We start from the raw sequence: 24,778 nt of genomic DNA, 5'->3' as shown, positions 1-24,778 counted from the left end.
GATTTGATGCTTCTTTTAAGAGCAGTGAAATATGAATATAGAAATTTTTATCTTGGGCATAATGTTTTTTCTATTTTAGTTGGCATGTCATTCTCTTGAAAATATTTTTTGTTGTTTGAGTCATATTCATATTCATTTGTCTTCTCATGTGCTATTAAATAAAGAAATGATGCTCTAGGGAATGACGTGTGGTCTGGAACAGGAAAACATTTTGCCTATGCTAAGAGGTCCTAAAAGGGTTTATAAGGGCTGGATATATGAAATAAATGTTGGGTAAATATATCTTCTTTTTTAGAACACTATCCAACTGGGTTCTTGAGTTTGAGAAATGGGCACCATCTGTGATTGTAGTTAGTTACAAGGTAGGTTCTTGTATTGAAGCAGTGTTGGTTTTCTTGATATGACATTTGAATTATGTCTTCATTTACTACCACTACCAGAATCCCTTGAACACTTTCTTTTTACTCGGTTAATTAGCACCGATTTTCTTGCTTTTCTTATGAGGAAATACAAATTTGAATGAGAAAGAAAATTTATAAGCATTTTGGTAGTGGGAGTAAAATGATGTCATTATGCAAATTTATGGCCTATTCCTTTATCTCTCTATTCATGACTCCTTAATAGTAATTTGTAGCTCCAAGAAGAGGATTATGAAGGGGACTATTGGTCTCCAGGACTCTCCAGCAGTTCATGATCTTCTTCTATTACTTGAAAACCCTGGTCTATGATCATTACCAGTTGATTATGGTTAAGTGATCGGCATTCAGCTTCTAGAATGGCCTACTCTGTATGCTTACATATCATGTATTATATTAATCAGGGATCTCCAAATATGCGGCGTTCTGCAGGAGTTACACTGAGAACAGGAAAGTTTAACGTTGTACTGACAACATATGAATATGTGATGAAAGATAAATCCATTCTTGCCAAGGTACTGTAGACTATCATTATTTTGATCAATTATCTTGTCCCTAATAGACCGTTTTCGAGTTCCAAATTACCCCTTAGTTTCTTGATTACAGACTCATTTACTCAGGGTTAGCCTCGTATTAGTGGCTAAATATCACAGGAAAAAAAAAATGGATTCCCAAATTGGGAATTGTTGGGAATTTCCTTGAATTCCCAATTCAAACACCAATGTTGGGATTTATTGTTGGGAATTTCCTTCTAATACCCAATAGAAAAACAAAATTCCCCAAAAACTAACATTGGGAATAAGTGCCACGTTCCCAATTACGTTCTCTCTGGGAATTGGATGGGAATTCGTTGGGAATTCAAGGAAATTCCCAACAAATTCCCAATTTGGGAATCCGGTTTTCCTGTGTATCCACAAATACCAACAGTAAAGTAAAGAATGCACTACTTAAACAATACAACCACTTTGAAATTCCACAAATCGAGGCTAACCCTGAGCAACAGTGAACTCAAAACTGGATTATTGCTTTGAAATAGTTACATATCTTTTCATTGTAATATGTTTTCCCATTTCACACAGTATGTCATTTCCTTGAGTATTGTGTCTTTATTTAGTTGTAACATTTGAGAAGTTACATGACCAAGGATGGGAAACCATGAATGGTTTTGATTTCCCATTTACTGTGTATTTAGTCTGCTTGGGAATTAGCTTAAACATTCTCATGTATTGCTCATAACACAACATTGTGTTTTCAATTTCCAAATGCTGTGATTTCATCACATGGTTTACCATTAATGGGAAATTATTAACCATTGTTGCTTTTAGAGCAAAAATCATATATGTTTTTTTAAAATTCTAAATGCCATTGTTGTTAACTTGAAGATCATTAAAGTTTTAAGAACCATTTCTATGAATGTTATCAAATTAACACAATGTATTTTTTACCACAATTGGAATATGCTAAAAAACATGTTTTTCAGAGATTTTTTCCTGTGCAACACACAAATGCTTGAAAAAATGACATTTATCTTCTGCTGTTCAAATTCAAGACCTCACTCATTTGCTGCACTCACTTGCGAGATATCAATTTGAACACTTGAAGATAAATTCAATATCTCCACAGCCCTTTGTATTATTCACTATATAATGTCTTACTTGTTCCAACTTTTTCTTGATATTCAGGTTCACTGGAAGTACATGGTGATTGACGAGGGACATCGTATGAAAAACCATCACTGTAAATTAACTCAGGTCCTAAACACACACTATTCAGCCCCACACAGAATCCTGCTGACAGGAACACCATTACAGGTAAGTAAGATGGATGTGATAATAGAGACCTTTAGCATCAGGTTTACCTCTTACCACTAGGGATCAGGCCCAGAAACACACTGCAAATGCAGAGAAACATTCAGCATCAACGAAATTCAATATGGCGGCTCTTCCGGCAACAGCTTTGTTACTTCGGCTTGCTAATTGTCAAACGTTTGACGGAAACACCTGACGTCAAACTGCAGTTAGAGGTTTACCGTACCTAGCAAGAACGTCTTGCTAAAAGTCTCTAAGTAATATATACAGTATGAGTGGCCATTTTGTATCCGATATACATCCTGTATATATCGATATATATCCGGTATATTCATGATAATGATGGTGGTGGTGGTGATGGTGATGGTTGTGATAATGACAATGACTTTGATAATGGTAATTGTGATGGTGATGATGAAAATGATGATTTTTACAATAACTTACGAATTTCTCACGTGATATTTGGTTATTTTTCATCATCAATAAGAGGGCAGACAGATAAAGCTGACGTCGACTTGTTGGTTGTTTTGATAGCTAAAAAGGAGAAGTTTTTATCATTTTTGTTATTGTAAAAAAACAAACAGACAACAGTTTTGTATGTGTCTGTCCTCTTATTGACGGTAAATTGCGTCATCTCATTGTAAAAGTAGTGTTGATCCACAGTACTTTGGCAATGTGATGACACAATTTATCGTCAATAAGAGGACAGACACATACAAAACTGATGTCTATTTGTTAAAATGATTTCATATTAATGACATAGATGAATAGTTGACATTCAACTACAGCTAACTGATGTTGTTATCTTCATAGAATCGTCTTCCAGAGCTGTGGGCACTTCTCAACTTCCTGCTTCCCACCATCTTCAAGTCCTGCAGTACCTTTGAGCAGTGGTTTAATGCACCTTTTGCTATGACTGGTGAAAAGGTAAGTATAGGACATTTCACAGCTGCTGTCTACATTTCTAGACTCAACTACATAGTTAATTTTAGATTTTTACTTTATTAAGCCAGAACAGAGAGCAGAGAAAGATCTCTGCAATAGACCCTTTTCAAGTTCCAAATTACTGCTGTGTTCCTTGATTACAGACTCATTTACTCAGGCTAAGCCTTGAATTTGTGTAGAATATTCACTTGTCTAAGTCAAGGTCCGTCAAATTCCAAAGTGTTTGTATTGTTGAAGTTGAGCATTCTTTACTTAACAATTGGTATTAATTGTGAATATTTAAACACTGATGTGAGGCTAAACCTGAGTAAATGAGTTTGTTATCAAGAAACACAGCGGTAATTTGGAACTCGAAAAAGATCTATAAGGCTAGTAAACGTTTAACCATGTACATATTATTATTACATGTAGTTTAAGTATTTTGTATTCTTAGTTTTTGCTAATATTATTTTTAGACAAAACATTGGCCAGTTCATTTGGGCTTCATAGAATAAAACACTTTATAGATAAAGTCTTTTATTTTATCATTACATGATCATTACCAATATCCTCCGGATCCCTCCTAAATTGGGATTGAGCTTGAGCTTGAGCAAATTTGTATTGTTCATGCAATGGAGCCAGCGCCACTAGGAACAGTTTTTCTTTCAAATGTTTTGCAGTAAAAAACAAATTTCTGATGGTTTTTTGTGGTATGTCATCTAATTTGCCGCAATATGACTCATCAGTTTGTCAAAACTATACCTCATGAGTACATAACAGTTTGACCAACTGTTGAATCATATCGTGGTTGATTAGAGGACATTAAAAAAAACATTGATAATTTGGTAAATGTGGTAGTGAGTGTTGAGTGTGTTATACTTAGACATAAACCTTTGGCTAGGGAGACTTGGCAATGCCTCCTTGTATCGGAACATTAAAATAAGATTATGTTTATTTATCTAACAGGTTGAACTGAATGAAGAAGAAACTGTTCTTATCATTCGACGTCTGCACAAGGTATACTTTCAATTGATAGAAGATATGAGGATTAAATAAGTTTATCTTATCAAACCAAATTGCCTTGTCTTGTCAATTATATCACCTTACTACTACCTTGCTATGATTTCATTAGGTACTTAGACCTTTCCTTCTGCGTCGCCTCAAGAAAGAAGTTGAATCCCAGCTTCCTGATAAGGTAAGGATTGGAGCAGCTATTGCACTCCTTTTACCCCTCTGTCTTTGTTCAATCTTATCAATACAACAGTCATGTCTTGAAAATCGGGTAATGCACTGCCGTCAATCAGGGCAGGTTAAGGTATCAAACAATTTATTTTATTGACAGTAGTCTGTTGTCTGATTTTCCTGCTGTGACTGTTGTCTCAAAAAACAGGTAGCAGTGAAAACTTATGAAAACATTCTCATGGTAAAGGGCTGACATCATTTGTATAGATTATCCAAAAATTATTGATAAGATAAAATATGATAAAAACTCTTTAATATTTGACAATTATTTGCTGAAGGCAAAGTGAATATCAGGAAATATTTACCGAGACGCGAGTCTTCGAGCGGTAAGGTGAATATTCTCCGGTATTCACTGAGGCTGAGGCAAATAATTGTTTTAGTATAAATACACAGGTGATTTCATAAAAAGAAAAAAAAAGAAGATAAAAGACAAATTTTTCCAGTAACAGCAACAAACAGCTGGCCGCCATTTTGAATTATAGCTGGTGATTATTGTGTGATAGTGTGAGTTTCTCGACCAATCAGCACGCGAGATTTTCAATAATCACCTGTGTATTTTTACTAAAATGCACATAGCTAGACCCTGGCAGGATGTATACCATGATCGTCAGGCGTGGACCTTGTGCTACATTAATAATCTCAGGTATTCGCTAACACCATTAAAGCAACATGTACTTGTTGTTTGATAGATGGGGTTTGATAGTGGCACCTGGAACATTATTTTCAAATTTTTTATGACTTTTTATAACTAATAATTGTTTCTGATATTGGTTTTTTTTGGTGGTGTCATAAATAACTTTCTTGAATTCACTTGATTGACCACATAACTTACAATATTTTCAAGTTGAGGTTGACTTGGATCGTTTTTATTGTTTTATTCTTATTGTTGTTGATGAGGTTCATCTAACGATGATTTTTTCTGCCCAACCCACTTTTGAATATTTCTGGATCAGTCCCTGTCTGCATCTGTGACACGCTTATAATAATTAGACTTAAATGGCATTTGTCTTTTAAATATTTGTGGATCAGTCCCTGTCTGCATCTGTGACACTCTTATAATAATTAGACTTAAATGGTATTTTTTAGGCATCTATAGTACTGGTGTAACTTGTACAATTGTTGTGGTTTCAGGTGGAGTATGTCATCAAGTGTGACATGTCAATCCTGCAGCGTATCCTTGCTAACCACATGACAAAGAAGGGTGTTCTACTCACTGATGGTTCTGAGAAGGATAAGAAGGTAAGGAAAATGGGATATGTTTTCAAATATCTCTGTGGAGGGGGGGGGGGGGGGGGCAAATATCTCTGGTCATGATGATGTTGGGCTGTTGAGAAAGTTTTGTATGATCAAAGAATTATCAAAGAAATGCTCAAAAACTCTATCAATTAATAAGCTGGGTAGATTTTTAAAGAGAAGCATTGTTTTAGTGATTGAATATTGTGTACATCGCATTTAGATATTAATATAATTAATATGGATAATTATTATACAGGGTAAAGGAGGTACCAAGACTCTGATGAACACTATCATGCAACTGAGAAAGATCTGTAACCATCCATTCATGTTCCAGCACATTGAGGTAACTTAGGCAACCTTATCTAAATATTATCTATATCTAGCTTACCACCATGAGTTCCTAGTAGCTCAGTGGTTACAGAACCTGAACAGGAGAATCCTACCTGGAGCTGGGATTTTTTTCTGAGAAAAAGTTTTATTCACCAGCATAAGATGTAAATTGTAACCAATGAGCACACACCAGATTTATTATTTTCACTTTTGTAAAAATACTAATATATTATGCTGTTTTAGGAATCAATTGCTGAACATCTGGGCTTTCCTTCAAGAATAGTTCATGGGTAAATAAACTCAGTGGCATCTCGACATTTGTGTATTTTCTTTAAGTTTAAGTTCCTTGATTGATACTCATTAAAGTGCTTGTCGTTGTACAAGACTTTAAACTTTGGGGAACCCACTTCAATAATAATGCCTATAAACTCTACTTATTTTTTAGCAACCAACTTTCTTTTCTTTTCCTTCAGTCCTGACGTCTTCAGGGTAGCAGGCAAGTTTGAACTGCTTGATAGAGTGTTACCCAAACTGAAACGTTTCGGTCACAGGTTAGTATGATGTCTACTAACATGGTTTAATATATAAGGGCAATAAGTCTGAAGCGAGATGACGTTTTACCCCCGACTCTAAACCATAATAGTTTTTAAGATTCTTTCATATTACAATTTTTGATTCCTTAGAGAATACTGGAACAATAGTCATAATTAAAGAACAAAAGCAGTGTGAAAAGGATTATGGTCTAGAGACGGGGGCAAAACGTCATCACGCTTCAGGCTTATTCCGCGCGAGTGTCTTCAGCTGTTCCTATGATTCCTACTCTCACTGCTGGTTTAACACAATTTGCATTAGCACAACTCTTTCGCAAACTTTTTATGATTATGGTCTAGAGACGGGGGTTAAACGTCATCTCGCTTCAGGCTTATTGTATAGAATGGTCTGAACCCAGGTGAATGAATGTTTATCAAAGTAGCAATATTTGTATTATAATCATCTGGGTGGATGTAGACTGTTTAATGGGACTGATGTTTCGACAACCTCAGTAGTAGAATGGTCTGTAGTAGAATATACCATGGTTGATGTGGTTAATAATGCACATAGCTAGACCCTGGCAGGATGTATACCATGATCGTCAGGCGTGGACCTTGTGCTACATTAACAATCTCAGGTATTCGCTAACACCATTAAAGCAACATGTACTTGTTGTTTGATGGATGGGGTTTGATAGTGGCACCTGGAACATTTTACTCTTGTTTGAATTATCGTAACAAGAGTAAAGAGTGAAATAGTATAGACCTTTTTGTCTTGGGAGTAATGCTTTTTCCATTTCTGACAATGTCATTCTCATGGGAAAAAGATTCTTTGTTTGTGTTGCATCCATAAATATTATGGATCTTGGAATGACATGGAATGACATGGCATAAATTGAAAGAACATTATGTTAAAGTCAAAAAGAGCTTTTGAAGAGAATAGTAGGATTGGAAAAAACACAATTCAATTTGCTGTGTTGGGAAGCACAGGTGAATAGAGTTTCAGTTGGTTTTCTTTTAATTTAGCCATCCCTGACAAGTATGACTGTATAATAGCTGCAACATTAATATCTATTCATTACCCTTAGAGAAAAAATATCGCTCTGGGATCCTCACGAATACCCTACATTTCATATTCCGACTGCGTTACCAGCGTGGTTGGTCCTTGTAGTGTAGTGGTTAACACATCCGACTTGAATACCGAAGACGTGGGTTTGATTCCCGCCAACGGCATTTGATATTTTTCTCTTATTCTCTCTATTTCATTATACACACCGAACGCATAATTCATTACTACTATTCTATTCATTACCTTTGACTGTGTGTGTTTCTTTCTTCAGGGTTTTGATGTTCTGTCAGATGACATCCCTCATGACAATCCTAGAAGACTACTTCAACTGGAAAGGTAAATTATTTGCATCCTATAAATACACCTTTCTCATTCAGTAGTCACATTGGCTGGAAAAATAGGTTGTTGCTGGTCTCTCCTTTTAAATCACAATTCGATTGTGAAATGAGAGCCACAGGTTTGTTAGCCACTGGCTATTTAGTGCTTTAACCATTGTAAAACTAGAAATTTTTTTGATGGGATTAGGAAAACCAGAGATCCCAGAGAAAAAACCCCATGACAATGAAGAGAACAACACATCCAGTTCATTCAACGATCCATTTGGTATTATTTCCTAAATGTTTGTCAAATAACTTACAAATTTTCCTGTTTTTTCAAGGACTTCCCTATCTGCGACTTGATGGTACAACCAAGTCTGAAGACAGAGGACAACTGTTGGCATTGTTCAATGCTAAGGATTCCCCATACTTTGTGTTCCTTCTGAGCACCAGGGCAGGTGGTCTTGGGCTGAATCTACAGGCTGCCGATACTGTTGTTATATTTGATAGTGACTGGAATCCTCACCAAGTATGTATGCTGATGAGAGAAAAGTTTTAATTTTGATTTGGAAATCATTATTTTCTTTTTGAATTATTGGAAAAATTACTAGAATGTTTGCTTGAGCTTTTGGGAATTTGGTTTAGTGGGTGACACCTTTACAAAGAGAACCATGCAGAGGTTTGGGGGGGAGGGGGCAAGCTAGTAAGTGGTTGTTAAGGTGCCAGTAAGGGGTCAGTAAGATGTCGGTAAGGTGTCAGTAGGGTGTCTGTAAAGTGTCAGTAAAAAGTCAGTATGTAGTTGGGAAGGTGTTGGCAAGTGGTTGGCAAGTGCCTTTGAGCATATCCATATGGAAAAGAGTGCTATATAAATATCATAATCATAAGGTATCCAAAAGGTGTCAATAAGATGTTAGTAAGGTGTCAGCAAGGTGTCTGTAAAGTGTTGGTAAGGTGTCGATAAGGTGTCTGTAAGGTGTGTAAGTGGTTGACAAGTTGTCAGTAAGGTGTTGGTAAGTGGTTGGTAGGTAGGTAGTCAGTAAGAAAAGGTAATTTATCAGCTGATGCAGTTGTAAGCAGTTAACCCTGTCTTGCTAACTTTCCAGACCAGCCACAAGTTAAATTTATAATCTTTTTTAGGATTTGCAAGCACAAGATCGAGCCCATCGTATTGGTCAAGAGAAAGAGGTCCGGGTGCTTAGATTAATGACAGTCAACAGTATTGAAGAGAGAATCTTAGCTGCAGCCAGGTACAAGCTGAACGTAGATGAGAAGGTAAGATTGAAAGAAGAAAAATGGCAAAACCACAAAACCTATCATACTAAATTCCAATTTGATCTTTGTGTTAGATGTCCCCTGACTTAGATCAGCCCAGAGGCTGTTTCAGGGTTTGATCTGTAAGTTAGCCGTGCCCTGACTTAGATCAGCCCAGAGGCTGTTTCAGGGTTTGATCTGTAAGTTAGCCGTGCCCTGACTTAGATCAGCCCAGAGGCTGTTTCAAGGTTTGATCTGTGAGTTAAATGTCCCCTGACTTTGATCAGCCCAGAGGCTGTTTCAGGGTACCATATTTACTCGTTTAAGTGCCTCACCCAATACAACGCTGCCCTCAAATAAGCGCTGCACCTAAGAACAAAACTATTAATAAGCACCACCCCAAAATAAACGCCACCCCAGAATTAACGCCGCATAAGAAACCCAAAAAAGTAATAAGCACTGCAGTGCATAAATAAGTAAAATACAGTGTTGATCAAATTTGAAGGTTCATTTGAAGCATACAATATCATCTCCTTTGTAATTGTTTTGACAGGTCATTCAAGCCGGCATGTTCAATCAGAATTCCACATCTAGTGAACGTAAAGCATTCCTGGTTGCCTTGCTTGGTACGGAGAATGATAATGAAGAATCTGACAATGAAGAAGTAAGTTGATACACTGCATACACAGAGTGTGATGTTGTGGGAAATTGTGTAAACTTTATTTGTCTAATGATGTGGGGCTATGGCTACTGTAAAGTATGTTATGTTTTTTTTAGAACATTAGTAAAATTTTTAGAACTGTAGTAGAATATACCATGGTAGTGTGGTTAATAATGCACATAGCTAGACCCTGGCAGGATATATACCATGATGGTCTATAGTAGAATATACCATGGTTGATGTGGTTAATAATGCACATAGCTAGACCCTTACAGGATATATCCCATGATGGTCCGTAGTAGAATATACCATGGTCGATGTGGTTAATAATGCACATAGCTAGACCCTGGCAGGATGTATACCATGATCGTCAGGCGTGGACCTTGTGCTACATTAATAATCTCAGGTATTCGCTAACACCATTAAAGCATTATGTACTTGTTGTTTGATGGATGGGGTTTGATAGTGGCACCTGGAACATGTTACTTCTCTTGCTTGAATTGATTCGAAGCTTCTTTTAAGATTAAAAGGGTATATTTATTTGTCTATTTCATAAAATGTTAGAGTGACCTCAGTAAGTCCGTGAAACTTTAGTAATACTAAATAGCACAATGTCATGCAAATTTCATTGTTTTCTATTGTTTAACTAGCACTATTTCGTACTATTTAGTAATTAGTGTTTCACGGATATTTCTTCATTGAGATTTTTACTTCATGGACAATCAATTTGTGACAGTATTAAATAAGGGGTCATTAACAAAGATATTTTATATGGTTACTCTTTACCCACCCAATATTGTCAGATTTCATTTTGGTTGCTAATTGATATGCAGTTTATTATTGAGAGCTCACTTGATTATTTTGGGTTTTCACTCCAGGAAGAAAGTGAGGTCCCAGATGATGAGACTATCAATCAAATGATTGCAAGAAATGAGGAAGAATTTGAGACATTCCAGGTAAGGAGCTTTCTTATTCGAATCATTGTTAATTCCTGTTGATTTCCACCCAAAAGGATCAGATGCAGGGACTGCCTTCAGGATTCTGGGACATTGGGAACCCTGTGGACAAACGGCAGCTCTCTTACCACTCCTGCAACCAATAGATCGAATTTTGAAGTTGATTTTTGTGGAGGGAGAAAAAAAAACCTCATAGCTCAGGAGAGAACCCACAAACAAATCTACTCACTTTTGACACCAAGACCAGGTCATCTTGGTGAGAGGCAAGATCTCTTACTGCTACTCTACCCGTGCTCCCCAACCAGTCAACACCACAGAATCGTATTTCTAACTAAATAGTTAGAAAGAATTCAGTGCTAGGCTCCTTTAACATCTCACTTTTTGGTCTTTTCAGAGAATGGACAAAGAGCGACGTCGACAAGCAGCAAGGGTAAGCTACCTTTTGAGCTCATACATGACCATCACAACAGTACTGTTTTGATGTGACTTTGGCTTACAATGCATGATTCATTTTTCTGTAGGAAGGTATTCGGTCAAGATTAATTACTGCAGAAGAACTGCCACAGTGGATCTTAAAGGATGATGCGGAGGTAGGGTAAAGATGGCCAATGGAATACAAATTGTGTCTATATATAAGAGGGTGGGGTTGCTTGTCCGAAATTTTTAAAATGAACCCTAAAAGGTACCAGAGTCTCGTCCAGATGGGCATGGATTTTATCAGGCCATAGGTTGTTTCAGTGTTTGATCTGTCAGCTAGCCATACCCTGACTTACATCAGCCCAGAGGTTGTTTCAGTGTTCAATCTGTAAGTTAGCTGTGCCCTGACTTAGATCAGCCCAGAGGTTGTTTCAGTGTTCAATCTGTAAGTTAGCCATGCCCTGACTTAGATCAGCCCAGAGGTTGTTTCAGTGTTCAATCTGTTAGTTAGCCATGCCCTGACTTAGATCAGCCCAGAGGTTGTTTCAGTGTTCAATCTGTGAGTTAGCCATGCCCTGACTTAGATCAGTCCAGAGGTCGTCTTAGATCATCCCAGAGGTTTTTACATGGTTTGCTAAAATGGATATTTGATTTGGTTTGGTTAGGTGGAGCGTCTCACTTGGGAGGAAGAAGAGGAGAAGTTGTTTGGGCGAGGCTCTCGTCAACGCAAAGAAGTCGATTACAGTGAACACCTGACAGAGAAGCAGTGGTTGAAGGCTGTTGAAGATGGCTCTCTTGATGAGATAGAAGAACGGCAGAAGACCAGAAAACTGACAAAGAAGAGAAAACGAGACAGTCCAGAGGAGTCTGATTCACCCAAGGTATGACATATATTACTTTATTTTTTTCCGTGCTTTTGTCTAATATCCCTTCCACACACCATTCTCAAGATCCTAATATATCATTATTCTTCACTAATTTTCATAGGTCAAAAAGAAGCGAGGCCGACCTCCAGTAGGTAAGACAAAAACATGTTTCATTAAGATAATGCTTTTACACAATTTTTTGGTGATAAAATTTTTTTAAAAAGCCCACTCACACGAGCGATTTTTGCAGTGATTTGAGATGTGATTTTCACATCTTGCACTGATTCTATTGAAGCATATGTTTTAAAGTTCAATTTTCTATTCTTGCAGCTAAATTAGCACCTAATCCTCCTGAGTTCACCAGAAGGATGAAGAGACTGATAAAATACATCACAAAACAAATTGATGAGTAAGTAGTAACTTCTTAGTTTCGTTTTAAAGGCTGTTTTTGGTTATTAATTATTGATAAATAATAATGAATATTTATTCTTTTCTCGCATTGAAACAAGGTCCTTTTCCATGACTCACTTCACACAACGATCAAATCAACTCACATGTTAAATTTTGAGAGAAGGGAGAAAAACAATGAAACTCTGTAGACTCTGAACCTTTTGGTAAGGGGGGGGGGGGGGGGGGGGGGGAACTCTGTAGACTCTGAACCTCGTGGCAAGGGGGGACAGCAAGCTTGCTTATATGTTTGACATACCTTTTTTGCCTTGGGCGTAATGTTTTCCTCTTTTATACCACGTGTCATTTCCTACGGAATCATTTCTTTATTTAACGGCCGTACATGAGAAGACACATGAATATGGATACGACTCAAACAAAGAATATTATTATCAAGAGAATGACACGTGGTCTGAAATTGGAAAAAAAATTATGCACAAGATAGAGAGATCTATTCCCAGTTGCCCCATGTGAGCTGAGTTGGTTTATTCTCTTTGTGACTCTTCCGGGATTTTTCCGGTTTCTTCCCTCTAAAACCAACCCTAACTAATTCAAGCTGGTTAGAGCTGTGTTCCAGGGTCATACATGTACTGTATAGCGGCTGCCAGAGGCGCCTTAAATTGCCTTCAGTTTGACCCCATTGAGCTTCACCACTGTTGTACTTGCGGTGGTGATTAGCGTTTAAGTCAGTAAACTCAATCAGGGGTACCCAACGAGTGTTAAACTCATAAAAGTGAGGAAAGGTAAAATGTTTACCATGCATTCAAGCTAGATCGGCTGGTACAAAATCAAACCAAACCAAATGGGTTTGAATGGGTACTCGGATAGTTTTTGAAATAAATTTTACTACATGATCTAATGCTGTTATCACGTACAGCGAGAGTGGACGAAACCTTGCCGAGGCGTTCATGGTTCTTCCAACCAAGAAAGATCTTCCTGACTACTACCAGATAATCAAACAACCAGTAGACATTCGAAAGATTAGAGTAAGTATATATAATATAATGCAGGACTAATATCAAATGCAATAGTCCCCTTCACAGTTCCCTGCGCCATTTTGAAAGAAATTACTCACAAGTCTCTATCATTGCAAGCTCACCGTTCGTCTCGCTTTGATGCAAAGGCACGGCTACCTTTCAAGATGGCGCCCGGAACTGTGAAGGGGACTATTGCTATTTCACTTGTCTAAACTTTTTTAGTAGAACCAAAAATCTACCGCCTAGGGGATAAATCGAGATAAAAAAAATCGTTTTATTCCGTTTAGTGTAGGACCCTCTTTACCTTGTGTGTTATATTTTCCCATTTCGGACCGCGTGTCATTCTCTTGAGAATAAGATTTCTTATTTGAGTTGTACCCATATTAATGTGTTTAATGTAACCGAGCGTAAATTCGTGTTCCTTCTTATGCGCAACCTTTAAACAAAGAAATGATACTCTAGGGAATGACACGTGGTCTGAAATGAGAAAACATTACGCCTGAGCGCGCCCAAGCCGAGATGGTCTATAGCGATCCAACAGGACTCTAGCATGGCTCAAAATGAAATCCCCTTAAAGATTAATTTGATCAAAACACATTGTTTAAAAGGCTCATCTTCCACCCCTTTCCTTTACAAAAAGATGTTATTTTTGATTTATCATGGTCTTGTGTTACTGAGAATAACAAATTCTTTTTGCGCTGTAGGAACGAATCAACTCTCATCGATATCGATCCCTTGAGAACCTTGAAGAAGACTTCATACTCATGTGCAGAAATGCGCAGACGTATAACATGGAAGGCTCCATCGTAAGTAATAATCTTCTAAATGTAAATGGTGAAGGTAATGGACTACTTCGACGGTGCGGCGGCCATCTTGGATTGCAAGGCATTATGGGGCGTCCAGGGGGCAAAAAAAGCCGCGTTACAATAATAACGTCGGTTAATATTAACAGCTCACCACAAAAGAATACAAAAAAGATGAATAAAGACGACATTTCGATTACCTTTACCAAACAGTTTTTTGTGAATGAATCGTTTTCATTTTTCATTTTTTTGTTCTCATTTTGTTTCTTTTTTAAGTAAAAAAGGTGTTTGATAAATATCATTGTCTATAGCCTTCATCTTAACACGAACAATACCCTGATTTTATAGAGAATTAACTTATTTCAATTTCCACCCAAAATGTTTCTAGATTTACGAAGATTCCATCAAACTACAGGTGAGTTTATTCATCCTCTGGGCGCGGCATCGACTTATCCACTGGATAAGGATTTATCCATCGGATAGGGCTATCCACCTTTAGTGCAACCGTTGCGACTGAGTCCTGATGTACAAATCATATATAATTGTTAGCCTTTTTAATTTGAAGTTCGAGTTGTTGAGGCATTTTATTTTTTGTAGTCACTGTTTGTCCATGCTCTTGGTAAGGTGAAAGCTGGTGAGGAGTTAGTCATCCCCAAACAAGTACAGGGCGAAGAGAGTGATAAGGAGACCACTGATAAAGAAGAGGTAAAATATGACTGTCCTTTGATATGATCAGTATCTTTGATGTATGATGATGACTGATGATGACGATGATGATAGTGGTGGCGATGATGATCCTGTCACTGATGGTGATGATGCTGGTGGTGATGACGATGACGATGATTATACTGGTGGCGATCATGATCCTGTTACTGCGATGGTGATGGTGGTGGTGGTGATGATGATGATAATAACGACACTAATAGTGCGGATAGTGATGATGACGATGATAATAATGATGATGATAACAGTGATGATGGTGGTGATATTGATGCTGTCTATGTAGTGATTGTAGTGATGGTGATCAATGATGTGGATATAAATAACGCAGAATTGACGATCTTTTTGAATGTTTTTTGCAGGGGGATGGAGATGATAGAGAATCCATAGGATCTGATGTGGAAGGTAAGCAGATGCTAGTTATGAATAGTGCACGTAGCTAGAACCAGTAGAATGTACCATGGTTGATGTGGTATATATTACATGTTGGTCTGTAGTATGAATATAGAATGGTTGATTTGGTATTTATGCACATTGCTAGACCCTGGTAGGATGTATATGACATGATGGTCTGTAGTAGAATATATCATGGTTGATGTGAGGTTAATAATGCACATAGCTAAACCCTGGCAGGATATATACCATGATGATCTATAGTAGAATATACCATGGTAGATGTGGTTAATAATGCACATAGCTAGACCCTGGCAGGATATATACCATGATGGTCTGTAGTAGAATATACCATGGTAGATGTGGTTAATAATGCACATAGCTAGACCCTGGCAGGATATATACCATGATCGTCAGGCGTGGACCTTGTGCTACATTAATAATCTCAGGTATTCGCTAACACCATTAAAGCAACATGTACTTGTTGTTTGATGGATGGGGTTTGATAGTGGTACCTGGAACATTGGATCATGCTTTAGTTATATGAACCACACAGTATTTGTGTGTTATTACACGAAAGATATCTGTGCACGGCCAGGGCGTAGCGAGGTCCCCAGGAATAGTAGGGGGAAAACAGAAACAAGTAAACAAAAAGAAACAAACATTTTTATTCGTTCAACCTAATTTCTAATATTTTACTTTTTCTTTTATGTTTCGGCAATTAATAACCCCCTCCCCCCTTGCTACGCCACTGGTGCCTGGGTTACCTGTGTGAAAGGGTTAGGCGAAGGGACTTATGATATTATGAAAAGTTAATATCTTGACGAAAATAACAACAACAGTTTTGTTACAAATATGTTTCGGTAGTGCTGCTGCCATCGTCAGTAATTTTTATTTTTAATTTTCTAGACGCATTTTATTGGAAGTGCAGCTCTGTATTTTCCTTGATATTTTAAACCCTTACTTCTTCCCCTTTTCTATCATCCATCTTTCCTCCTCCCTTTCTTTCATCTTTCCTTTCTTCCTTCATTCATTCCTTCCTCCTTTTCTTTTTTCTTTATAATTTTTTGTTACTTTCTCTTTTCTACTTTCTTTTTGCGGAACGATTTTGCGGCTCGGATTCAAAGAGAACTAAACTGTTTTGTATATGATTTGTTCTTGTAGGTAGTAGTTTGTCTTCCTTGAAAATGAGAATCAAGCTTGGAAAGCAGTCTGTTGAAAGAGCCAAAGCTGAGATGAGTGGGGTAAGTACTCGTGATGCTATTTCATAAACATCCTCTTTCTTCATACCGCAGTAAGTTGTGAAAGCTCGCGCCTCTCGTCAATGCGACCCGGGTTCGAATCCCGCCGGGCTCGGTGTTGTATGTGAGAAGAGTTACTAGTTGGTTTTCTCTTGTGCTTCGGGTTCTCTAGTTTTCTTGCCACTTCGATCATGGACTTAACGAGGGCCACAGGTTTGGTAGCCACTGCGGGCTATTGAATGCGCTCCTCGTTAAAACATAACGTTTTTTCCAACTTCAACTGTAATTTTTCAATTTTATTGAGTGCTTCATTAAACGTCATTTTTGGAGACGCATGCGCTCCAGTTATCCTCCCTCTGCTAAGCCCAACACTCTAGGCTCGATTTGTTAGCTACGTTCTGACTTGGATCACCCCAGAGGTGAGGATTAGGTTAAGGTATAGGCATGCAGCTTTGCTAAAGCTCTTTTCTGTTCTCGTCCAGAAGAAGCGGCGCGGTAGACCCCCTCGTAGCAGAACGCCAGGAGAACTAGATGACAAGGAATCAGACTCCTGTCCTCCTTCAGAGAGAGCGGATAGTAGTGACGTAAGTAATGATATCCAATAGGAAACTTAGAAAACCATTACTTAACACGCGCTCTGATTGGACAAATTATAATTTGTAAAAGTACCCAAAGATCCACAGGAAACCCAATTTAGATAGAAAAGATATAGTTCAAAATGTTTATCCTTCAGTGGCGACTTTGAGGTAAATGGACAGTAATTATTTATGAGCGATTGAGATTTAGATAGCCAAGACTGTTATTGATCTAAACTTCAAATGAAGGTACAATCGCCATTCAACTCCTTTCCTAAACAAGAGAATGACTTTGTGTCGTAATATTCAGAAAACTAGAAAGGAAGGCCAAGAAAGATGGCTAGTACTCCATGGCGACCAGCCTGTGAAGTGTTTCGATGTCGATTCATGGGTCTCACCCACGCCCTAGATCTGCACAACGCGCATAGTATACTACATTGGGCGTGGCCTTTTCTAATTGGATGATCTTGCAAAGCCAGAACGTGAGTGTTGTTTTTCAAGCCTTTAGTTCTTGATAGGAACATTTTCCGGCACTTTGAAGATGTCCTCGGAGGTCGAAAGCTAGTTTGTAATAAAACACAGTTCTTGGGCGTTGATGCAAACTATTCATTCATCGTTCTGTTTATTAGAAGCATTTTGCAGTTATAAAAGCTATGTTCTTCGATATAATATTTCGTATCTTTTGGCATTTGTATGAATAATAAGTATAGAAGTATTATAGAGTCTCTGTCTCTTCTCGTAACCTAACAGGAGAAATGTTCATCAAACAAAAGAGAATTTCCTCGATTTAGGTTCATTGAGTTTATTTTAGGTTCATTTTGTGCATGAAAACGTTATATTCGTGCACCTGTAGACGATGTATTTTCGAGTATTGGCAGCTGCGCACTCGAATCACCAAACCCATCATGCTAACCTAACATGTTATACATGAAATACCAATTCGATCTGTGAGTTAGCCGTGCCATGACTTTAATCAGCCCAGAAATTCTTTCAGTGTTCAATGTGTGAATTAGCCGTGCCCTGACTTTAATCTGCCCAGAAATTCTTTCAGTGTTCTATGTGTGAGCTAGCCGTGCCCTGATTTTGATCTGCCCAGAGGCTGATTAACTCAGGGCTCGCTCTGTGAGTTAGTCGTGCCCTGACTTTGATCAGCCCAAAGTTGTTTCAGGGTATCAATAAGATTTGAAGGTTTTGAAAGTTGGTGCGACAGGGGGAAAATAGTATAGAAGTTTGTCTGGATCACTTCAGAGGCAACCAGTATACTAACAAGACCTGCTGTATAGATCTTGGACTTGTTTACAACATATTCACCCCATTATAACCGTGTATCAATTAGACAACAATATATCTATCTATTGTCTCAGCCTTCTGGTAGCTCTATTTATATTGATCGACTATTTGTCTTAGCACTCAATACGACGCGTGCCAAGCACGATTCTCCATTGTTTCGACCTGTTCTTCTTTGTTGTCATATCTATCCCTTGGCACGTGTAGCACTGTTGGTTCTTACAAAATCTCTGGAAGGTTGTGGAATGCGTCGTTTTAGAGTAGGAGGGCAGAGAGCACTTGAAAGGTTTTCTTTTCCAAGCACGTGGCAATGCTTATTTGATTTTATAAGAGAAGACAATAATGGCTCACAGCCAACCACCTTGAAGTAAAGTCACTTCGAGAAGGTCTGGTTTATGAGTCACCATATATTTAGCTTCAGTTTGCTGACTTTATGTGATATATCTTTCCCTTTTTGTTTATGTTTGTTTGTGAGTGGGAGATGGGGGTCGTGTGATGGATTGGTAGTGGGGGGAGTGGAGTTCCTTGTCGAGTAAAAAGATGTGCTCGTAAATGCTGCTCATCACTGTCTTTCAAATATTCCTTGATTCATTCTAGAGTTTTTATTTTGTCGAATCTCTTTAAGTATTATTTTTTCTTTGTTTTGGGAAGAATTGAATTCTTAAAAGAGATATCCTACACCCAGGCATTCTCCTTTTAGAGGGAAGGAAGTAAAGAAAAAGAAAAATATAAAAAAATAGGCGGGGGAGAAGAAAAGAAAGATAGAGAAAAAAAATATAGATAGAAAGATAAAAAGTTTGCGAAAGAGTTGTGCTAATGCATTATTAAGGGACAAATTGTGTTAAACCAGCAGTGAGAGTAGGAATCATAGGAACAGCTGAAGACACTCGCGCGGAATAAGCCTGAAGCATGATGACGTTTTACCCCCGTCTCTAGACCATAATCCTTTTCACACTGCTTTTGTTCTTTAATTATGACTATTGTTCCTGTATTCTCTAAGGAATCGAAAATTTTAATATGAAAGAATTTTAAAAACTATTATGGTATAGAGTCGGGGGAAAACGTCATCTCGCTTCAGGCTTATTCCGATTCTCATCCTAATACTCCTTTTCACAGTTCCATTCAGTGACCACAAATAATAGTTCCTAGCCGAGGCTGGAGTTTCCGCGCATGATAAACTGTAGTTTTACTATGTGCGGAAACTCCAGCCTCGGCTAGGAACTATTATTCGTGGTCACTGAATAGAACTGTAAAAAGGAGTATTGGAGTTATCTTCATAGACACCATTTTTATCTTTTTGCTTTTCAAATAGTTATTGTGTCTTAGCTTTGTGTTCCGTCCTCCCTAACGTAACTAAACTGTTTTGTGATTGGTTGTGATGTATAAGAAAGCCATCATAGTGTTACAGTTAGTAGTTATTAGTTTATCCTTGTCGCTCTTAGGAATATGTCATCTAGTGGTCCCCATCTTTTTCTTTCTTTCTTTAGAAATCCGCCTCTTTTTTTATTCCTCATAGTCATCGTATTAGCACAAGCATAGAACCTTGTTTTGGCTAAAGGTTGAAAAAGGTCTCTCATTAACGTCACTATTATCGACCTCAATATTTTCATCATTCCGGAACATTCCAACCAACAGGCGCCTAGAGTCTTCTTCTTATGACTTGAGCTGACAACCTCATTGTCTTCTCTCTCCGTCTGTTCCATCACGTTCTTACATATTTACTAGACCTTTGTCTGCAGCGTTTCCTGGAAAGATTCAATCATAATAAACGTGTCCTTGCATAGCCTTGGCAAGGTCAGGCGGCTTATTGCGAACAACATAGTATTTAAAAGGTGCGAAACCGTTTTGTTGACAGCCTTGTTAGTATGTGCTACACTTGGGCTGCTGTTTAGAGTCTCCAAGTTAGACTTCTTGATGAAAACAGTGGAAAAGAATAAGTGATAATCCGTCAGGGTAGGGGACGGGTATGTTTGGTTCTCCAAGGTCAAGTGTTGTTTATAACAAAACCAACCTGTCCGGGGTGGAGAATGGATTTCTGGTTCTCCAACGAGGAGAGGGGCTGGTTGGTGGTTATTTGTAACTTCAAACCATCTCCGTCGTGCAAAAGCAACTCTTTGATTTAAATACAATTCGATGTATTTTACAAATATAGATAAAGAAATTGTTTCCTACCTCTAATACCATCTAAATATGCGTTTTTTAATGAATAAAACTTTTAGCTGATATTCAGGTGAGTTCAGGTGAGCTAGTAGAAACCTTTTGTGATACTTTATTACTTAGTAAGTTTGGTAAAACTTTTAGCTTCAACTTGTTTCGCAACGCTGTTGTACATAACTTCAGCTAAAATCTACTGTTTTAGAACCACTGGCTTGTTTCCGGTAAAGGTCATATAGGTCAGTGTCAGAGTTCAAAGGTGAAGGTCTTGAAGGTCTGTCAAATTTCTCGTCTCTGTTTTCTAGAACAGACTTAATCTTAATGTCTTATCAGCTGCAGATCGGTATTTCTGTTCCTCTGATGCTCAGTACGTCTCTCTGTCTGTCTGTCCATCAGTATTGTTTGTTGTTTATTTATCTCGTATTTAATCTAATCTGCTCTATCTTCTTCACCTGCTTGTTGTGGTAACGGCGCTCTGAAACCAGCTGTTTGCACAGAGATTTGAATCCTTGCCAACCTAGACACGCGACACTAACCCTACTCAGTAATCCTTGTAAAACCCTCTCAACACAATGACGAGGAAGGCCATTCTCCTTACAACAAAAAATATACTTGTGCCAAATGACACCCGCTGACTCGATGGGAGGTGAACGGGGCGCAAAACGAAAAGACTGGAAGAATCAACGCTGACTCGATATAGATTTACATGTAAATTGGAAGGAAAAAAAAGATAGAAAGAAGTCACGTCTATTGACATTTTCAAATCTGAACTCGCAACATTTTTATTCTCTAGCTAAGGAATTATTTTATTATTTATCCTACTTTATTTATTATTATTATATAATTACCAATGAAATATCTATTTTTCTCTATTTCGAAAAATTGATATCTTCACACGTGAAAATAACATGTTATTTTCACGTGTGAAAATAACACCATTGCGATGGCTATTCAAAAATACACGGAAAAAATTGCCTGAAAAAGCCAAAACATACTTCATTGATAATTATATAATAAACAGAATATTACATGGCCGCTTGGAGATACGAATTTTATTTTCTCGTGTTGAAAATCTCTCACTCGTTCGCTGCGCTCACTTGTGAGAGATCTTTTCAACACTCGAAGATAAATTTCGTATCTCCGCGTGCCCATGTAATATCCTCTATTTATTATATTTTTTGAACATTCAACTGTAAAAGCATTGAGATCTCCATTTAAATGCGTTTAAGAAAAATTATGTTATTAAATGGGAAATACCGGTGTAAAAGAATATTTTAGGCCGATAACATTTTCTTGACGCATTTATGATTCTTCTGGGAAGTTTGTCCTTAGAGCACTCAAAGCGATCATTAAGATAAACAATGTAATCATCAAGGATAACGTTAAGAGGTTTGTACTCTTAGGAAATCCTAAAGAACCAGCTACATATGCTTTCAGTTCTTATGCGTCAGTCAGATTCAGTGTTAGTTACTCGCTTGACAACTGGTTTTACCTATGGTATCAAGTACGTAGTTTCTCGATTGCAATAAAAGAAAACTTCGCATTTTGAAGCATTCGCAGGATGTTAAGAAACTAGAGAATTAATCCACACGGAAGCGTTAGAGTGCATGCCATATTGTACAAATTAGTGCAAATTTTGTAGGTCTACGGTCTACTGAACTTACTCAGTAGTTCGTGCAATTCTTACAAATCTTTTTTCACGGATATACGGTGTGCACTCTAGTATCTGTTTATTAGAGATAAACTGTTTTCTTCATACACCGTATTTTCATGATTTTAAGATCAAATGTTTGTTGCTCTGACGCAAAATTTTACGAATTTATAAGTGTCAGTAAACCCCTCAGACCTCTTGTTTACATGACGTAAAAATTCCACAAATCGTGGTCTCTGTTAAACTGAATGACTTAAATTTATTCTTTATTCGTGTAGCTAGAGTTCTTGACCGTTTTATAGCTTCCATCATGTAAGTAAATAGCTGCAGAACAGCCAGGGGGAAGTTTTTACATTGACAACCTTTGTTATACGAGAAGAACATTATTTGTACCCATTATTACATTATTTTCTAATTTGATACATTTTTTTATGTTAGACAGATTGAAGGGTACCAACTTCCAAAAATAACTAGAAAGCTAAAAATGCTTGGAAGTCGGTTTACATATTCTTAATTAAAAGTCATTACATTGTTATGTTCGGCTTGTGCGTCATCATCGACATTGAATGACAACAAATTCCTTTATTCTAAATTAAATTTACTTCTTTTATGATCATGACGTTAGAAGAATGGCTCTGTGATGTAATTTTACTGCATTGCCATGCATGATCTTAATACATGAGAATGGTTTTTGTGCCATTGAAAAGGTTTTTCCATGCCTTCCTATCACATGACCGAAGTACTAGAGCCTTCCGTACTACAATATATTCTACGATACATAGTTGACATCTGAATGGCTTCCAGGCATGTCAAGTATGACTAATTACACTAAACTGTATCAATTACATGGTATGCTGCATCATTAGAAGGGCTTTCCAGCATGATGTACATTTTAGTGGCATTGTAAGGGCTTCAGGAGAGTGGGGAAAAAGATTTTATTTTCTCTCTCCCTCTGTCGTCAGTTTTTCTCTGCCATATATGTCAACACAGGAATCCCAATTACGTTCTGGATAATAAGCATGGAGTTCCCTGTAGTGGAGCTATCGCTTCTTTTTTCCGTTCGCCTCAAATCAACTCTTAATGTATTCATGATGTCATTCATGATGTCATTCATACATTAGCATTAAAGCTAACTTTTCTTTCGTTGTAGGAGGGGTCAGACATGGAGACAGACTTTGCTGCCACGTCAATAGATGCTGGAGTACCATCACCATCACAGAGAAAGAAATGAAGACCAAGGGGGTGTACCCACGGAGATTGTTGTAGTAGACATTCAGGCCAACAGCCAGTGGTTCAATTAGGGGCCAGACCAGCCAACATCGAAACAAGAAAAAATGTCATGGATAAAAATTAACGCCTTTATTCGTTTGATAATCAAGCTTCATAGTTTTTATTCAAATCCTTTATCGCATTTAACTAGCAAATCCTTAAAATTTTTGTGCTCGTATGATGTGCGAAATAGTCTTAGTAGCGGCTCGTTCGCAGTTTAGCTAGATAGTTTTCATAGTCCGTTAACTAAGACACAACAAAGATAACAATTGATAAATAAGTCGCCTTGACCGACTTATAAGATCCGCCACATGAATGTTAGAGTCCGGCGTATTGTTTCATAAAGTTTGTTACACCTGCCTTGGTGATCACGTGACCCAGATGACCGGTTTTACGCTGCACTTTAAGTCATTCCGTTCCATATTCCGTTAGCAGGAAATGCAGTAAAACTGGTATAAAATCTTGACTGGTGGCCTGAAAAATGACAAAGAAGCTTTTATTTAATTGTCACTCCTCTCTCCAAAATGGCGCATAACGTAGTGATTTTCCTCAGACCGTGAAATAGTAGACCAATTAGCAAACGTTTTTTTCAAATCTAACTAGACGGTCAAATATAATAATGCAAACATGTTTTGGTCGTTTTCAAAACCGGCACTATCTATGCTACTGAGAAACTGTTTCACGGTCAATCGCTCTTCAACAGGTTAGACTTTGCGCCAATCACGGTAGAATTGTCCGGATATGTCTGGGTTGCGCGATCAAGTAACGGGCACACAGACTTTGATATTATTTTGAGAATCTCTAGCCGAGCTATGCGGGATTGTGTCGTGGATTGAATTTGTTTTTCTCTTTTCTAGTTTTGCTTATAATGTGGTATCCTAAGGTTATTCTACTCGGGGAATTTTACTACCAGGAAATAATTGCGAAGTCGCTATTTTCGATTTTTTTTTTTTTTTTTTTTTTTTTTGAGTGATTAATTCAAAGTCAAGCCAAATGAAACGCGAAGGGAAAAACATAGTACCGACTTTAATAATGCATATATTAGACTTATATCTAATGCACGTGTATATTATAATCCATGTATAGCATATCTGTTAGGCTTGTGCCACTGTTGATGTAACTTTAAGTTTCTTTTTCCATTTAATATTCATGTTTTCAGTATATAGTAGGTATCATAATGAAATAGAAGATTGATTGTAGTGTACTCCCAGATGCATTAATAAATGTTGGTAACTCGA

The 24,778-nt window shown here is 37.6% G+C and overlaps 1 protein-coding gene and 1 long non-coding RNA gene across 6 annotated transcripts in view; one reads left to right on the top strand and one right to left on the bottom strand.

Annotated features, from left to right (window-relative positions):
- Positions 1 to 24,778, top strand: part of LOC116300219 (SWI/SNF-related matrix-associated actin-dependent regulator of chromatin subfamily A member 4-like) — a 34,344-nt gene extending 9,566 nt beyond the window's left edge. For 2 of the 4 annotated variants that reach the window (XM_089030849.1, XM_089030848.1), the window contains exons 12-39: positions 296 to 362; positions 821 to 931; positions 2,099 to 2,227; positions 3,038 to 3,151; positions 4,115 to 4,165; positions 4,281 to 4,343; positions 5,522 to 5,629; positions 5,883 to 5,969; positions 6,200 to 6,246; positions 6,430 to 6,507; positions 7,827 to 7,891; positions 8,214 to 8,401; positions 9,010 to 9,144; positions 9,677 to 9,787; positions 10,663 to 10,740; positions 11,135 to 11,170; positions 11,262 to 11,330; positions 11,823 to 12,038; positions 12,145 to 12,175; positions 12,354 to 12,432; positions 13,348 to 13,456; positions 14,152 to 14,253; positions 14,639 to 14,665; positions 14,848 to 14,955; positions 15,333 to 15,375; positions 16,528 to 16,607; positions 17,087 to 17,188; positions 23,422 to 24,778. In XM_089030849.1, the coding sequence (XP_088886975.1) occupies positions 296 to 362; positions 821 to 931; positions 2,099 to 2,227; positions 3,038 to 3,151; positions 4,115 to 4,165; positions 4,281 to 4,343; positions 5,522 to 5,629; positions 5,883 to 5,969; positions 6,200 to 6,246; positions 6,430 to 6,507; positions 7,827 to 7,891; positions 8,214 to 8,401; positions 9,010 to 9,144; positions 9,677 to 9,787; positions 10,663 to 10,740; positions 11,135 to 11,170; positions 11,262 to 11,330; positions 11,823 to 12,038; positions 12,145 to 12,175; positions 12,354 to 12,432; positions 13,348 to 13,456; positions 14,152 to 14,253; positions 14,639 to 14,665; positions 14,848 to 14,955; positions 15,333 to 15,375; positions 16,528 to 16,607; positions 17,087 to 17,188; positions 23,422 to 23,502 (2,515 nt within the window). In that variant the 3' untranslated portion in view covers positions 23,503 to 24,778. The remainder of the gene's footprint in view (positions 1 to 295; positions 363 to 820; positions 932 to 2,098; positions 2,228 to 3,037; positions 3,152 to 4,114; positions 4,166 to 4,280; positions 4,344 to 5,521; positions 5,630 to 5,882; positions 5,970 to 6,199; positions 6,247 to 6,429; positions 6,508 to 7,826; positions 7,892 to 8,213; positions 8,402 to 9,009; positions 9,145 to 9,676; positions 9,788 to 10,662; positions 10,741 to 11,134; positions 11,171 to 11,261; positions 11,331 to 11,822; positions 12,039 to 12,144; positions 12,176 to 12,353; positions 12,433 to 13,347; positions 13,457 to 14,151; positions 14,254 to 14,638; positions 14,666 to 14,847; positions 14,956 to 15,332; positions 15,376 to 16,527; positions 16,608 to 17,086; positions 17,189 to 23,421) is intronic. The other 2 variants (XM_089030850.1, XM_089030851.1) reach the window with 2 other exon arrangements.
- On the bottom strand, positions 2,187 to 3,817 carry LOC148910994 (uncharacterized). Of its 2 annotated transcripts, XR_016119904.1 has the most exons (3): positions 3,712 to 3,817; positions 2,669 to 2,758; positions 2,187 to 2,307 (listed from the first exon to the last, which is right to left on the bottom strand). It is a non-coding gene; the product is annotated as an uncharacterized LOC148910994 (long non-coding RNA). The 2 variants fall into 2 exon arrangements; XR_016119905.1 differs by lacking the exons at positions 2,187 to 2,307; positions 2,669 to 2,758 and adding an exon at positions 3,081 to 3,140.

Source organism: Actinia tenebrosa, unplaced genomic scaffold (genome assembly GCF_029948245.1).
Source record: "Actinia tenebrosa isolate PJP-AT-01 unplaced genomic scaffold, QUT_ActTen_1.0 PGA_scaffold15__27_contigs__length_11533743, whole genome shotgun sequence".
Taxonomy (NCBI): domain Eukaryota; kingdom Metazoa; phylum Cnidaria; class Anthozoa; order Actiniaria; family Actiniidae; genus Actinia; species Actinia tenebrosa.
Note: the sequence above shows the minus strand (reverse complement) of the source record. Positions and strands in the feature narration are given on the sequence as shown.